The following is a 16,968-nucleotide window of genomic DNA, read 5'->3' as shown; positions in this document are numbered from 1 at the left end:
TGTGTGTGTGTGTGGTTTTTTTTTGTGTTTTTTTTTTTTTTTAGGTGAAATTCACCTAACTTAAAATTGAGTATTTTAAAGGGAACAATTCTGGGGCACTTAGTATATTCACGTTGTGTAACTGGCACCCCTATCCACTTCCAAAACCTTTCTATCACTCCAAAATGAACCCCTTACCCCCTAGCCTCTCCCCATTCCTCCCTCCTCCCAGTCTTTGGCAACCACCAATCTGCTGTTTTTCGTGTTTTTAAAAATGAAAGTGTTTTAGTATATAAAAATGAAAGTAATTTACATTTGGGAAAATTCACACTTCTTAGTTTTTGGTTTTGTGAGTTTTGACAAATGCATACAGTTGTGGAACCATCACCACAATCCTCATTGTTCCCCACTGTCCCTTTGTGGGCCATACGCTGGCAACCACACTGATCTGGTCTTATAGTTTTGCCTTTTCCAAAATGTCATATAAATGGAATCATACAGTGTTTAGCCTTTTGACTCTAGCTAGATTCTTTCACTTAGCATTAGAACAAGTTTTCCTTTTTTGGGTCTATCTAGCTAAATTTCCTTAATTACATTAAAATGCGTGTCTGAGGGGAGGGGCTTTAGCTAAGATTTGGGTGGGGACGCCCCTTCCCAAGGCCAGCGGAGCGACCGTTTTCGGCCAGGTGCAAAGCGCGCTGCACGGATTCCATGCAGCTCCTAAAAACATCAATAGAGGGCGCTGTGGGCCCGGGACGCTAGGACCTGCGAGGGCGGAGGCTCCGCCTCTTTCCGGTGCCCGCGGGACTGTTCAGTTCTTATTGGCCAGAGGAGGAATTTGGGGGCGGGGCCGGAAAGTTCCCTCCTCCGACCCTCTGTGGCGCTCCTGGCGACAGTAGGCGGTCTCCCCAGCAGGCGGCGGAAGTCAAGGGCGCGGACGCGTCCCCGCCCCTTCCCGGACTCACCCCCGCCATCCCGCCCCCCTCGACGCGCATGCTCCTTGACGCCTCAGGCCGCCTGGCGCGCGCTCCCGCCAGCCCGGTCTCTGGCCCCGCCTCCGCTCCCGCCCCCGCGCGCTCGCACGCACGCCTCACACGCAAACGCCTCAAACGTGCGGCTTCCGCGTGTTCCCCGTGTGGAGGCGCTCGCCTACTTCCTCCCGCGCGCGTCAGAGGCCGGGACTTGCCCTACGGTCGGGTGCTGTAGCCGGCGCGGTCCGGCGGGAGTCTTACATGGTCTAGAGGCCGCCTCGAAAAGAACAGGTGACGTTAATTTTAATGACATGTTTAATTTTTAAGCCACAGTGTCCGCAACAGTGCCATTTCAGCACTGGTGATAAATATAAGAAATCACGCGCGAAATACCTCATTCTTTCCTACCTGCCATGTTTGGGAACCTTGTCTACCCTGGCCGTATCTACGTGGGGATAGCAGCGCAGCAGCCACGCGGGGGGCAGCGACAGGGTCCAGGGTCAGCAGCCACAGGTAGGGCAGTGACAGGGTCCAGGGTCAGCAGCCACCAGAGGGGCAGGGACAGGGGTCCAGGGTCAGCAGCCACGAGAGGGGCAGGGACAGGGGTCCAGGGTCAGCAGCCACGCGAGGGACAGCGACAGGAGTCCAGCGTCAGTAGCCACGTGACGGGCAGCGACAAGGGTCCAGAGTCAGCAGCCACGGGGCTGGGGCAGTGACAGGGGTCCAGGATCAGCAGCCACGCGGGGGACAGGGACGGGTCCAGGGTCAGCAGCCACTCAAGGGGCAGGGACCGGTCCAGGGTCAGGAGCCACTCCAGGGGCAGTGACAGGGTCCAGGGTCAGCAGCCACTCGAGGGGCAGCGACAGGGCTTCCAGGGTCAGCAGCCACGCAGGGGGTCAGGGACCCGTCCAGGGTCAGGAGCCACGGGGGTGGGGCAGTGACAGGAGTCCAGGATCAGCAGCCACGCGGGGGACAGGGACGGGTCCAGGGTCAGCAGCCACGCGGGTGGTCAGGGACCCGTCCAGGGTTAGGAGCCACTCGAGGGGCAGTGACAGGGTCCAGGGTCAGCAGCTACATGTACAGTGGCTCTGGTCCAGTTGGCCACACCACCTGGGTGCCAGGCCTGGTGGTCTGGAAGGGCATGGTGTCCTGCAGGCTTTGCGCAGGCTGGCCTGGGAGGAGAAATAAGTGAAGACCTGCAAGTAGGATGGTATAGGACATCCAAGGCCAAGGCTGCTAAGAAGCTTGGACTTTATTTTTTGTGAGGGGGTAGGGGCCTAGGAGAGACACGATCAAGGCAGTGTTCGACAGAACCTCTTTATTGAAGAATCACGTAACACATGCTCGGAAGAGGAGCATAGCTTAAGTGTTTAGCTCTGTGAATTTTCACAAACTCAATATATACCCATGTACCCAGCACCCCACCAGGGTTTAAAGTGGTTTATTTTTTTAAAACTTTAAAAAATTTTGTGGAAACAATTAGATGTCTAGGGAGGTACCGTGCATCGTTCACCTAGCCTCCCTAGTGTTAATGTCTTGCATGCCTGAAGTACAGCCCCAGAACCAGATCATCGTGACTGGCGCAGCCCACCAGCCTTATTCAGACACATTTTACCAGTTTTATGTGCTTTCGTTATGTATGTGTGTTGATGGACCATTTTGTACCAGCGACGTATAAGTTGCTCTGCATGTTCATTGGCAATCAGTATCGTCAGAATATAATTGCATCTACTCAACCTTTCTGGTGGGTGTAGAGTGGAATCTCACCACCATTTTAATTTCTATCACTATGGACTAGTTTTGCCTATTTTGGATCGTCATAGGAATCGTACAGTATTTATACTCGTATTGTGTGGCTTCTTTTGCCTGAAACAATGTTTCTGAGATTCATTTATGGTTTTGTGTGTATCGGCAGTTTATTCATTTTTACAGCCAAGTATATTCCGTTGCATGAATGTACCACAGTGAATTAGGCGTTCACCTAGCCGTGGACACTTAGGTTGCTTGCAACTTACAGCTATCATGAATATATTTTATTTTATTATTATTGTTTTTTTTTAAAGTAGGCTCCACACCCAGCAGGGAGCCCAACATGGGGCTTAAACTCATGACCTGAGTTTAAGATCAAGAATAGGATGCTTGGGGTGCCTGGGCGGCTCAGTTGGTTAAGTGTCTGCCTTCTGCTTGGGTTCTGATCCCAGGGTTCTGGGAGGGTCTGCTCAGCGGGAAGCCTGCTTCTCCCTCTGCTGCTCCCCCTGCTTATGCTCTCTCACCCTCTCTCTCATGCTCTCTCTCTCTCTCAAATAAATGAATAATAATAATAAAAAAAAGAGTAGGACGCTTAACTGAGCCACCCAGGTGCCCCTCTCATGAATATATTTTAGTAGATACTGTCTCCTCAAATAGATTGTGCCAATTTCCCCTTCTCCTGTCGTGTGTGTGAGGTGCTAAAGTGGCAGTGGAGGAGAAAATAAACCCCAGGCGTGTACCATTGACCCTCTTTGGTGGTGGGTTCTTTGGGAGGAGACTGGACATTCTTGGTTCCAGGTGGCCTCCCTTGGCCTCTTTTAAGGGTCTGTGTTAGGGATAAATGTCATGGAAATGTACGTCTGCTGATGTTCTCAAGGATCATTAAGTTACACTGCGTCCTTCTTATGAAGAAGATCCTTAGAAGAAATTCCTGTGGAGTCTCAGTAGCAGAAATAATTTCATTTCTCTCGAGCAGTTGGTTTGTTCTTATTTTAAGGACACTGTGAATTGGCGAGTGATCAAGTTACACACATGTGAGGTCCTTACGTACCAAGTGCCGTTTGCATTTGTGTCCGCCTTACGAAGGGCTCCATTTCATGTGCTGGCCTTGATGTGGTTTTCTTCTGCTCTGACTTTCAGGGCTTGCTCCCGTTAGACTTCATGTGTACTCGGGAGCCGTCTCCATGCCCTTCTGGCACTGGGGGGGGGGGGTTATCATAAATAAATGCCGTGTATGCCACGATTTGGGGCATCTTTGGCAGAGAGAGGAGCAGTCGCCCCCGCTCTGTGATGTTTGAAGAGTTGTCTGGCAGAAGTGGGAGCCTTCCTGTGACCTAGCCTCCTTACCAGTTGATGAGTGGGCTTCAGAACAGCTTCAGACAAACACGTAAAGCGCAAGGAAATTCTCCAGCTGCCTGTGGAGCCGGCGGGCCATACTTCGCCTCAGACCTTGTTGGCTCTGGGTCCACCCTGTCCCACCTGAGCCCTTCCCTTCTGACTGTCCCTTCTTTTTCCAGCTGCCTCTGTGCTTTCCTGGATGCCATTGGGCTGTGGCATTTGCCTTTTTTTTTTTTTTAAAGATTTATTGGGGCGCCTGGGTGGCTCAGTCGTTAAGCGTCTGCCTTCAGCTCAGGGCGTGATCCCGGCGTTATGGGATCGAGCCCCACATCAGGCTCCTCCGCTGGGAGCCTGCTTCTTCCTCTCCCACTCCCCCTGCTTGTGTTCCCTCTCTCACTGGCTGGCTCTATCTCTGTCGAATAAATAAATAAAATCTTAAAAAAAAAAGATTTATTTATGTATTTATTTGACAATGAGAGAGACAGCTAGAGAAAGAGGGAACACAAGCAGGGGGAGTGGGAGAGGAAGAAGCAGGCTCCCAGCGGAGGAGCCTGATGTGGGGCTCGATCCCATAACGCCGGGATCACGCCCTGAGCTGAAGGCAGACGCTTAACGACTGAGCCACCCAGGCGCCCCAGCATTTGCCTTTTTAATTCTCTTTCGACGTCTGCTTGCCCTCTCTTGCCCCACAACTCCTGGGCTAGGCGTAGAGTCAGTACCACCCCCTCTTCTGGTCCCCTCTCTTGTCTGGCCCTGCTGAGTTGCAGGTTTCTGGTGGTGATGGACAGGAATGCATGCTGACCGAGGGGAGGGGGTAGGAATGGGGGCTGTAGGGCCTGCATGCGGCAGCTGTAGAAAGGAATGCCCTCCTCAAACCCACTCTCCCCCCACCACACCCCTAGTGTTGAAAAGGAGCAAGGAGTGACAGCTGCAGAGTTTCCTGAATTAGGGGACCTAAGCCACAGGCTCCCCATCCCACCCCCGGGGTGCGGCCTGTTCTGGTGGACAGACTCTGGATCCAATTAAAGAGGAAGCAGGAAAGTGAGTAGGGAAGGCTGCACGTGCTGCAGGGGTATCAGAGACCAGCTCTTCAGTCCCCCATTGCCTGCCCCCCTGCAGGAGATAAAGAGGATGGTTGGAAAACCCAAAGAGAATTGATGAAAATCTCCTATTCCCCTATGGGGAGAAGGAAGCATCGATGGGGTTGGGCAGGCCCTGGGGGTTAATGGGGGGCTGCTGGTTTGAGATTAGGGGAGAGGCGGTCTCATTTTTCAGGGAATCATGGAGTGATCCAGTAGGAAGGTGAGGTGGCAGGTGGGGAGGTGACCCCGGAGCACTGTGGCTAGTTCTAGGCCTCACGTGGTATATTCGACAGGGCAGAGCTAGTGCTCTCTGCTAGAGTTCCCTGCCACAGGAGGTGTTCAGACAAGGCTGGACAGATATCAGAGTTTTTGTGGAGGGGATTCCTGCCCTGGGTGGAGCTCTAACAGGGCTAGGTGAAGGCTCTCTAAGGATCATGACCTGAGGGGTGCCTGGGTGGCTCAGTCGGTTAAGCGTCGGACTCTTGGTTTCAGCTCAGGTTGTGATCTCAGCATTGTGGGATCGAGTTCCCTGTCAGGCTCTGTGCTCAGTGGGGAGTCTGCTTGAGATTCTCTCTCCCTGTACTCCTCCCTTGATGCTCCCTATGTCTCTCTAAAATAAATAAATATTAAAAAAAAAGGAATTATGACCTGAGAGTTTATTTTCTTTTTTCGTTTTATTATTTTTTATTTTATTATTATTTTAAATAATTTATTAATTTATAATAATTTTTTATTATGTTAGTCACCATACAATACGTCCCTAGTTTTTGATGTAATGTTCCGTGATTCATTACTTGCGTATAACACCCAGTGCACCGTGCAATACGTGCCCTCCTTAATACCCATCACCGGCCTATCTCATTCCCCCACCCCCCTCCCCTCTGAAGCCCTCATTTTGTTTCCCAGAGTCCATAGTCTCTCATGGTTCATTCCGCCTTCTGTTTACCCCCCCTTTCTATTTTCAGTTCAGTCTACCTTCCTTTATAATCTCTTGCTTTCTGAACAGAATGTCCTTTTTTGTTCTTTGATTTTAAAAATTATGGTTAAAATTTACCATTTTAATCACTTAAAATTTTTCATCCAGTGGCATGCACTTTCACAATGTTGTGTGACCATCACCACTGTCCTTCTCCAGAATGTTTCATTATTCTTTTTTTTTTTTAAGATTTTATTTATATTTGACAGAGAGAGACAGAGCCGAAGTAGGGGCAGCAGGAGAGGGAGAATCAGGCTCCCTGGTGAGCTGGAAGCCCGATGTGGGACTTAATTCCAGGACTCTAGGATCGTGACCTGTCCCGAAGGCAGACACTTAACAGACTGAGCCACCCAGCGACCCTTTTTTCATTATTCTAAATAGAAACTCTACCCATGAAACACTAACTCCTGTGCCCCCTTCCCTCTACCTTGGGCACCCACCATTCTATTTTCTGTCCCTGACTTTTCTAGGTACCTCGTGTAAGTGCAGTCACACGATATCTGTCTCTTTTGGGCTGAATTGTGTCCTCTCAAAATTCGTGAAGTCCAACTCCTAGTATCTCAGAATGTGCCTGTACTTGGATATGGGGTCTTTGCAGAGGTAATTAAGGTAAAATGAGGTCATGTGGGTGGGTGCTAACCTAATACAATTGGTGTCCATACAAGAATAGGAGATGAGGACACAGATAACCCAGACCAGGAGATGACCATGTGAGGAAACAGTGAGGAAAGGAGGCCGCCTACGAGCAAGGAGAGAGGCCTCAGAAGAAGCCAGCCCTGCCGGCAACTTGATGTCAGACTTCCAAAATGGCGAGAAATCAATGTCTGTGGTTTAAGACATGCGGTCTGTGGTTTGTCATGGTGGCCCCTGCAAACGAGTACGTTGTGTTTCTGTGACTGGTTTATTTCGTTTAGCATTAACATTTCGAAGGCTCATCCATGTTGCAACCTGTATTAAAATTTCATTTTTTATGGATGAATAATATCCTATCATATGGATAGGCCACACTTGGTTCCTCCACTTGTCTGCTGATGGGCACCTGGGTTGTTTTCACCTTTTGGCTCTTGTTTATTGTGCCACTGTGAACAAGGCCATGCAAGAACCTGTTTGAGCCCAGATGGGGCATCTTGTTTTTTTCTTTTAAAGCTTTATTTATTGGGATGCCTGGGTAGCTCACTTGGTTAAGCGTCTGCCCTGTGTTGGACTCCCTGCTCGGCGGGGACTCTGCTTCTCCCTCTCCCTCTGCTGCTCCCCCTGCTTCTCTCTCCCTCTCTCTCTCTCAAGTAAATAAATAAACTCTTTCAAAAAATAAGAAAGATTTATTTATTTGAGAGAGAGAGAGAGTGGGGGCAGGGGCAGAGGGAGAGAGAATCTTAAGCAGACTCCCTGCGTGGGGCTCGATCCCACAATCCAGAGATCACAACCTGAGCCGAAATCCAGAGTCGGATGCTCAACTGACTGAGCCACCCAGGCGCCCCCAGATGGAGCATCTTTAAATCACATGCAGTTAGCCCTTTAAACAGTGCTGGGCTCATGCTTTCCCCTCCTGTCTGGTTTGGGTTCTGGTGTCTTTCTCTGGCCCTTCAGCCTGTGCCTTTCCCACACAGCCCTCCACTCATTTTCCCCGACATGCCAATTCCTCTCTTCCTCTGAGTGCACTTGGATTGATGGGAGTAGTCCTGGCTTTGTAAGTCAGGCCCATCTGGGTTCAAATTCAGACCACTCTGCTCCTATGTGGTGGTGTTGAATAAGTTACCACAGCAGTCAGAGCCTTGGCCTCCTCACTGTGAAATGGTGGTGGCGTGCCTACCTCTCCTGACATGTGAAGTACCTGCCCGGAGTAGGCGCGTCATTGACTCTGACTTCCTTTTCTGTCCCAGGACCAAGTGCTGCCTCCAACCCCTCATGGTGAGCCCCTCTCCCCAGCTGTAAACATGGATGGAAGGCTCAGTATTGGTGTGTTAGTCAGGTTCTCCAGAGAAACAGAGCCAATAGGATGTCTGTTTATAGAGGGAGGCTGTGGGGACCAAAAAGTCGGAAGTCCACAGGGGCAGCTGGTGGCCAGAAATTCCAGCAGAGTGATTGTTGCGGTCTTGAGTCAAAAGGTACTTAGAGGCAGTGTTCCTTCCTCCTCCGGGGTTGGCGGGGTGAGCACAGTCTTTTAAGGCCTTCAACTGATGGGATGAGGCCCACCCACATTATGGAGGGTGATCTGCTTGACTCAGAGTCTACATATTAAATGTGAAGCCCATGTAAAAAATTCCTGTACAGCAGCATTCAGACTGGTATTTACCAAAGTTAACACATAAAATTACCATTGCAGTTGGTAACTTGCCAGCTTTCTTCAGACTGGTCTGTAGATTCATTATAATTCCAATTAAAATCCAAGAAGGCCTTTAAAGAGCAATTTATAGGCTGATTCCAAAATTCATATGGACGTGTAGAGGAACTAAAATAGCCCAAACAATTTTTTTAAAGGTTTTATTCATTTATTTGGCAGAGAGAGAGATAGCCAGTGAGAGAGGGAATACAAGCAGGGAGAGTGGGAGAGGAAGAAGCAGGCTCCCAGAGCAGGGAGCCTGATGAGGGGCTCGATCCCAGGACTCTGGGATCACGCCCTGAGCCAAAGGCAGACGCTTAACGACTCAGCCACCCAGGTGCCCCCCCCCCAAACAATTTTTTTTAAAGTTTATTTATTTATAATCTCTATGCCCCACGTGGGCCTTGAACTCATGACCCTGAGATCAAGCATCGCATGCTCTTCTGACAGAGCCAGCCGGCCAACTCCAAAACAACTTTTTTTCTTTTTTGGGGGAGAGGGGTGGAGAGAGATGGAGAGAGAGAATCCTAAGCAGGCTCCATGCCTAGCACAGAGCCTGACATGGGGCTTGATCTCATGACCCTGAGATCACGACCTGAGCTGAAATCAAGAGTTAGATGCTTAAAACTGAGCCATTCAGGTGCCCCCAAAACAACTTTTTAAAAAAAGATTTATTTGCTTGTTTATTTATTTTAGAGAGAGAGAGTGAGTGAGCACACAAGCAGGAGGAGGGGCAGAAGGAGAAAGAAAGAATCTCAGGCAGGTTCCAACTCCCCACTGAGCTCAGAGCCTGATATGGGGCGCAGTCTCACCACCCTGAGATCATGACATGAGCTGAAGTCTAGAGTTGAGCACTTAACCAACTGAGCCCCCCCCCCAACAACTTTTAAAAGAAGATCAAAGTTGGAGGATTCACACTACCTGATTTCAAGACTGATTAGGAAACCACAGTGGAAGGATAGACACAGAGACCAACAGGAAGAATACAGTTCAGAAGTAGCTTTACACACATACGTTCAATTGATTTTCAATAAAAGGTACAAAGGCAGTTGAGTGGAGGAAGGACGGTCTCTTCGATAAATCCTGCTGGAACAACTGGATATCCACATGCAAAAATATAAACTTTGGTTTATATCTTGCAACATATGAAAAATTACATAAAATGGATCATAGATCTAAATGTAAAACTTAAAATTATTACACTTCTGGGAGAAAACAGGAAAACATCTTGGGCATCTTGGGTTAGGCGAAGAGTTCTTTGGATTTGATAAAAATTATGAACTTCTGCTCTTTGAAAGACACTTCATGCATGAAGACAAACCACCACTGGTGAGAATATTTACAAATTATATGTCTGATGTATTCAGTGTATATAAAAACACTATCAACATTGAGAAGAAGAAAACACCCATAAAAAATAGGCAAAAGATTTGAACAGGCACTTCACCAAAAACACACGAACGAAGCGGATGACAAATATACACACAGAAACATGCGTAATATCACTGGTCATCAGGAAAATGCAGACTGAACCTACAATAAGATACCATAACACACCTACAACAATGACTGAAACCTGAAAGACTGACTGTACTAAGGACTGGCAAGGATGTGGAGAGACTGGTGGAGGGAATGTAAAATGGCACCATCATCTTAGAGAAAAATTGAACAGATGCCCACCATGTGATCCAGTCATTCCCTTCCTGGGTATTTACCCAAGAGAAGGGAAAGTGAACATCTATAAGTTGCATTATAGATGAATACTCACAGCAGCTTAATCAGTAGTTGCCCAAGCTTGGAAACAACCCATATGTCTCTCAGGAGGAGAATGGATAGCAGATTGTGGTCAGTCCATACAATGAGTGGAATACTATTCAGAATAAAAGGGAATTGAGCTATCAATACATAACTGCAATGAAAATAGATCTCAAAATAATTATGCCAAGTGAAAGTAGCCTGATAGAAAAGAACACATATGATGAGATTCCATTTGTATCCACATCTAGGAAATGCAAAATAATGCATAGTGACAGAAAGCAGCTCCGTGGTGGTTGCCTGGGAAGGGGGTGGGCGGAGGGGACTAGGAGGGGATGTGAGGAAAATTTGGGAGTGAGGAATCTGTTTGTTATTTTAATCATGCTTCTATGCATACGTCAAAATGTATCAGATGTGAATAGTGTTCTGTGCTGCATGTGGGTTAGACCTCAGTAAAGCTGTGGTAAATGTAAAGCCCACAGAAGAATGGCCAGTTGACCAGCTTTTTTCCTCAATGGCCGACCACTATCCTCAGTGACACCCTCCCCCCGGCCAGACAAGCCAGCGTCTGCTGTCCCTTAGCTTCATAGAACTGGCTCTTAGGGGCCATTACATACCCTTGGGAAGATTGCATCAAATAGCACATTATAGGCATGATGGAAGGTTCTGGAAACCCCCTGTCATTTGGAAATGGATCTTTGTCCATTGGCTTACATCACAGCATGGGACATGTCTCCTAGCTCCCCTTTTTTTGCTCTTGTCACTGTTCTCTATCTTCCGGAGGCCCGAGAAGGTTAAGCTCCTCGCCATCAACCTCAGAGGTCAGATGTCGCAGGTTTCTTTTAACCAGCCATTGTGGCTTCACCTTTCTGACCTTTGGGGAGGGGCCGAGACGTCGGTAGGTGGCTATCACGTAGAATCTCTCTGGCTTTGCCCTATGGCTCCTTCATTCACAAAACCGAGGCACGTGAAGGTCAGTGACTTGTCCCAGACTTAAGATCAAGTTAGCTCAGATACCGTGAAGGCTTGGGTTCCTAACCCCTAGACCTGACCCAAGGGATGTCCCACGTTTTCTCCACCACCCCTGCCCTGTGACCCATGTCACATGACCCCAGGGCTGCTGGGGGGAGAGAATCCGGCCCGGGCTGTGCCTTCCGGGGCCTGGCAGCTGGCAGGACAGTGGCAGAGCGAGCCTCTGCACAGCCTGTCAGGGTCTGTGCTGCTTCCCCATCACGTCCACCCAGTTGCCCTAGTGACTGTGTGACCCTTCTCCCCCACCCTGCGCCACCATCAGCCCTATAAATAGAGGCGAGGAGCAGCTGGGCTCTCTTGGCAGTCACCATGAGGACGCTGGTCCTGCTCTGCTGCTTCGTGGCGTCGCTCCTGCTCCCAGGACAAACAGGTATGACCCTCACCCCTGTCAGCCAGGCCAGACAGTGACCCCCACGTGCCCCGAGGTTTTATGTTTACTGCAGGGGGCGAAGGGAGGAGGGAGGCTCCAATGATAGATGGGGCCTCTGTGATTCCTGCGGTTGATGGCAAACCTTTACTCCTGGCTGGTCTCACCATCATCTCCATTCCCTTCTCCCTGGGGCCCAGGACAAAACTGGGTACAGAGACCCCAAGAGCGTTCAGGGGTTTCAGGGAGGCCAGAAGTGGGAGTCGTGAACTGAGAGGTGCAGGCAGGTGTGAGGCCTGAACCAAGGGCTGGGAGCCAGAAGGCAGGTCTGGCCAGTAGATGCTGGGGAAGAGGACCCCAAAAGTTAAAACTAGAGGACCCTCCTGGACAGACAAAAGAGCCCAGTCCTGGTGCTGGAGGGGCCCTGGAGGTGAGTCGTGTTGACCCTCCCACCCGGTGGAGATTGGGCGGGGGGCTGGCTTTGCATGATTGAGGACCGGGTGTGTGGACAGAGTTGGGGGTTGTCTGGGGAATGGTGGGATAGAGGAGGTGGTCAGTTTGGTATGGGATTGGGGATGGAGTTAGGGATTGGGCACAGAGTTCAGGAGAGAGGCGGGATACTCCAGAGTATCCCTGAGCTAGGCTGGGGGCTTCACTGGAAGGGGGCTGGGGGTCTGTATGTGTGGTTTTTCCTTTGGGATCTCAGCACTTTGTGTGGTAGAGGTGGAGGCTCGGGTTACAGCATGGGGGTTATTTATAGGCATGGAGGGGACACCAGAGGGTTTGTCACCTCTCTCTTCCTGAGACTCCTGGGGCTGGGTCCCCCTTGGGGATGCTTCAGGGGTGATCTGGGGTGCCCCCAGGAATCTGGGTCTCCTGCTTTGTCTTGTCATGAGGTGGCAGTCTTCAGATGTACAGGGGACCATGGGGTCCAGAGCCCCAGCGTCTCCCACCTTTGAGTTTCTATTTGTTGAGGTCCCAGCCCCAGCCGCTTAAGCAGGTGGTGGGCAGAAGCAGGTGTTCCCTTTGAGGGGTTAGGGACCAAGGTGGGGGGCTCCGGTCTTGCATGTGCCCCTGGGCCGTGCCCTTGTCTGCCCTTGAGTTAATTTGGGCCTTGCAGGGCTGCCATGCCTGGAGCGGTGAGGATTCCAAGCGGTTGTCAGGTGGCTAAGTATGGAAACAGCAGTGTAATTGGATCCTGAGCCCCAAGCCACTGCCGCCTGCTCCCCTTCACAGCCCCTGCCCTGCTCCGCCCAGCCCCAGCTGCCACCTTGCCTCTCTTCCACACACCAGGCCCAGGGACTTTTAGCCTTTTAGGGACATCTTTCATCTTTCCTCCCAACGAGGTAACTGGACATTTGGAATGTTCCATGGACCTCTCTGAGGGATCTTGCCACGAAGAAAGGAGGCAGGCAGGCACTTTGTGCAAAGATCCTCTCTGTGCACCCTCTTTCCTTCCTGGACTCTGCAGTGCGTCCCTAGCCTGGCTTCCAGGGTGGCCTTGCTCACCATGTGCAGGGTGCCCTCTCTCCTCCCTCCTGCTCACCACTTGTGCTGTGGGTTCTTCCCTAGGGGTGGGTTTTAATACTGCTCCAGCTATAGGTTACCCTAAAAGATTGTTCTCTCCTGCACCCACTGGAAGGTTCCAATCATAAGGGTGACTTCTCCCTGTCTCTATGACAGTCCTTCCTACTGGTTGATTTCCCCTGGAATTGTGCCACTAAGTCAATGCCACCTTGCCCAAAGGCAGCAGCTTTGCTCCTGAACTTCCCACCCTACCCCTGGATACTTGCCCCTCGCTGCGTGGCAGGCAGACTTTCTCTCTAACTTACTTCCTGCTTCCTGGGGGTAAAGCTACCTTTCCTTCTTTTGTCCCCATGTTGGTTCTGTGGTCTTCTGGACCATGGCAGCCTCTTCTTGTTCCCAAGCAAGGGACCAAAGGCCTCTCCTGATGCTAGGAACAGCTGGAGCTGCCAGGGCCGGATCACCAGGCACCTCCCACATCCCCACCCACCCATCCATGGCTCCCAGGCATTTGTGACTACGGGGGTCCTCCTCTTTGTCTTGGGAACTTGGCCAGGTGACAGGCCTGCTCAAGGACAGGGGAAAGCAACCTCGAGTTGGTTTACTCTGTCTTCTCATTGTCGAGGGTAGAGTGAAAGCCAGCGGAATGAGAGACACACAAGGTTGGGCAGTGATTATGGACAGGCGTGTTCAGCCCAGGGCTGTCTCCCCCCACCCGGAGTTCCTGTCCTGCCCTCAGCCTCTCTCTCCCTGACAGCCACAGAACTCCCTCTGCCTTTGGAGAGGCTACCTGTGGGGAGCTTTCCTCCGGATGCCTGTGATCCTTTGACTCCTCTGAGAGTGGGGTGGGATGGGGAGTGGCCAGGGCTGAGAAAGCATTTGGGTTCATGCCGTTGGTGTTTGTTAGGCTGGATTCTGGACATCTTTGCTTCCTGTTGCCTGCTTGATGCAGAGAGTGGGGCAGATGGGGATTCTGAGTCTGTTCATCCTTCTCCAGCCCAGCCCTGGTTTGCAGACTTACAACCTCCTCTGGCCTCCACCCTGCCATCCCAATAGTGAGAAGTTGGTGCACGCTGGGGCTGACCTCCCCTCCATGAGAGATGAGGGTCTGTCCGGAACCCCCTTTTGGCCCCTCCTCACCTGCCCCAGTCTGGTTATCTTCAGAAAGATGTCGTGTTCATGTTCCTTCAACAGAGCAGCCCAGCTGCCACAACCCACCATGGGGAGGGCCGCTGAGGGAAGGTATGAGCTCAAAGGTCTTGGGGAGAGAGCAGAAGCCTTTGCAGCCCCCCTGCAAGCTGTGTCCAGCAATTTCCCCGACTTCTGGCTCAGAGCAGCTGGATGAGCCCGTAGGAGCATCTCATCTGCCACGTCCTGCATCGAGTCTACAAAGCACTCACTGGGATTTGCCAGTGGATGTGCACACTTTGCTTGGTGGCCTGTGGAACCAGAGTGTGGGAATGCTGGTTTTGTCCCACGTCTGGGTGTGACAGTGAAAGTCAGACAACTAGTTCAAGGCAGGGCCAGCGCTGGAATTCAGGTCTCCTTGCTCCCACAGAAGGAGGTTGGATGAGGCCAGCTGCATCCCCCTGGCCATTTGGTGCTCATTTAGGTGTGGTGCGCTGGGAAGGAGCCTAGTCACTACAGACACAGGAGGAAGACAGCTCTTCCCCTTTGGCAGGGCCCCAGGGCCAAGGGCAGGTTCTAGGTGCTATGCCTCCTGGCCTGGAATGAGGGTGCAGCTGGGACGGTGGGCAGGGGTGGGGTCTGCCGCTGTGGGATTCTCTGCTTAGCTCTCTCCTGGACACCCGGCTCCAAATCCAAATCCAGACCCACTCACTGCACAACCTCTTACATTTAAATACTGCTTGAGTGCAAAGCCTTTCATTCAACCACCTTGCCACATCTCACCACGTATTAATCATCCCAGATTTATAGCGTACCTCTTATTGTTTAGGTGTGGTACTGGGGGATCCAGATGGGCATTTTGTCCTTGGCGTGCTTACCCCCCAGTTCAGGAGATAGGGCATCTCCCACCTTGTACCTGCACGCATACAAGCAGGACACATGTGAGCGTCATGAGGGAGGTAAAGTGAGGTGGGGTGGGAGGGCCTGGGGAGATTATTTTTAACCGAGTGGATCAGGAAATGTTTTACAGATGAGGGGATATTTGAGATGGGCCCTGAAGAAAGTAGCATTCAGACATGGAATAATGGAAGAAAGAGAATTCCACATAAGGGGCAGGATGAACGAACTCATGCTGTCAGGAAATGTTGGCGCTCTGGCGAGAACAGGGCAGGGAGAAGGGCAGGCAGAGTCAAGTGGGGATTGTGGGGAAGCTACTTGGAAGGGTGGGTTGGCCAACCGTGAAGGGCTGTGTGTGTTTGGTGGTCGGTGGTCAAGGTGGCTTCACGCTGTGGGTGGCGGGCAACCACTGAGGGCTTGGGAAGCATCTCTCCGGCAGGTGTTTGTGGGGAGGGGGAGGACGAGGGAGGCTTATTGGAGGACCCAGTCAGAAATGCAGGTTAAAGGGTGTGAGCTCCGTGAGGGAGTGAGGGTGGAGAGGAGGGGCAGACCCAGGAGAGAGCTGGGGTGGAATCTACTGGACTTCAGCCAGAGGGAGCCCTCACGGATCTAGTGTAAGTCGCTGGAGGCCTGATCTTACCAGCAATTAAAAAAAAAAGGACCAGGAATATAAAAGAACAGATTTTAAAAGTTCAGTTGGGGTTGTTATGAATTTGGGGTGCCAGGGGGACATCTGGGTGGAGATACTGGATATTGGAGGATTGAAAGTGAGGCCTGGAGGTCCAGAGATGAGATCCAGTAGGGTGAAGATGAGGCTGTGAGGTCATGAAGGAAGCATTTGCAGAGAGAGAAGAGATTGAGGGATGGTTGCTGGGCAGCACCAGATTCGGGCAATGGGAAGAGGAGGATGAGTGGGTTTCAGGAAGAGGGGAAGGGACCCAGAAGAGACAGTGACCTGGAGGCCAAGGGAAGGGCGCATTCTAGAAGGGTGGTCGAAGAGATGGAAGGCCACAGGGATGCCGAGGAAGATGAGGTGTTGGCTTTGATATCCCCGAGGTCGCTGGCAGAGTGCAAGGGCCTTATGCGCATCTAGGGAGAGTGCAGAGGCGACACATTTGGGCAGTGGGCTCAGGAGGGCTAGAGGACACATAGGAGTACATTGGTAGGGGGTTTGCAGATGTAGCAAATTTCCTTTTCAATACAAGAAAGACTAAGTGTGTTTATGGGCCGATGATGAGGATCCTAGGAGAGAGAAGGACTGACGGGCACAAGGCGGAGAGGAAGTGACCAAGGTGTCAGACGTATGGGGAGGGTGGGGCAGGTCTTAGGGGACACATGCCATGGCATCATGGAGACCTCAGAGGGACACTGCACCTTCGAGGTAAACTCAGGAGCCGCGGTGCTAGTGAGGGAACTCAACTAGGGGCCACGGGGTGGGGTGGGAGGGAAGGAACAAGACTATGAGGTGGAAGGGGAGGCTGATTGCCCCAAGTTGCAACAGGGCTAAGACCAGAGCCTGGTCGCTGATGCTGAAGGAAAACCAGGCAGAGCCCAGGGACCAAGTCAGTGAACCATCCTTTTCGTTCAGTGAATGTTGGCCCCTGGTGAGCTGGCCCCCTCGAGCCAGGGCAGTCTGACCCCAACCTCCACCTTCTAAGATGTCATTCAGCAACTGTTCCCTTGGCCTGCAACAGGAAAAGTTCTGTGTTTGGACTCCATCAGGATCAGTGACTTAGTGGGAGCTGGCTCGGAGGCTCGAAGTGAGTTTCCCGGATGACGGCCTGGGTTCTCATTCTTCTTGTGCAACAAGACAGGCCCAGGCTCAGGTTCCCTCTGGGGTGTTTTCCTGG

At 51.3% G+C, this 16,968-nt stretch overlaps 1 protein-coding gene across 8 annotated transcripts in view; it reads left to right on the top strand.

The window, feature by feature from the left end:
* The first annotated feature begins 1,064 nt into the window (after nt 1-1,064).
* The window catches only part of SRL (sarcalumenin), a 46,757-nt gene continuing 30,853 nt past the window's right edge, over nt 1,065-16,968 (top strand). For 4 of the 8 annotated variants that reach the window (XM_044391528.3, XM_044391527.3, XM_048224879.2 and 1 more), the window contains exon 1: nt 9,388-11,572. In XM_044391528.3, coding sequence (XP_044247463.1) covers nt 11,512-11,572 — 61 coding nt within the window. In that variant the 5' untranslated portion in view covers nt 9,388-11,511. Of the gene's footprint in view, nt 1,242-9,387; nt 12,000-16,968 lie in introns of those variants that run through there. The other 4 variants (XM_057315076.1, XM_044391526.3, XM_044391523.3 and 1 more) reach the window with 4 other exon arrangements.

This window comes from Ursus arctos, unplaced genomic scaffold (genome assembly GCF_023065955.2).
Source record: "Ursus arctos isolate Adak ecotype North America unplaced genomic scaffold, UrsArc2.0 scaffold_2, whole genome shotgun sequence".
Classification (NCBI taxonomy): Eukaryota; Metazoa; Chordata; class Mammalia; order Carnivora; family Ursidae; genus Ursus; species Ursus arctos.
The sequence above is the reverse complement of the archived record's forward strand: the minus strand, read 5'-3'. Positions and strand labels throughout refer to the sequence as shown.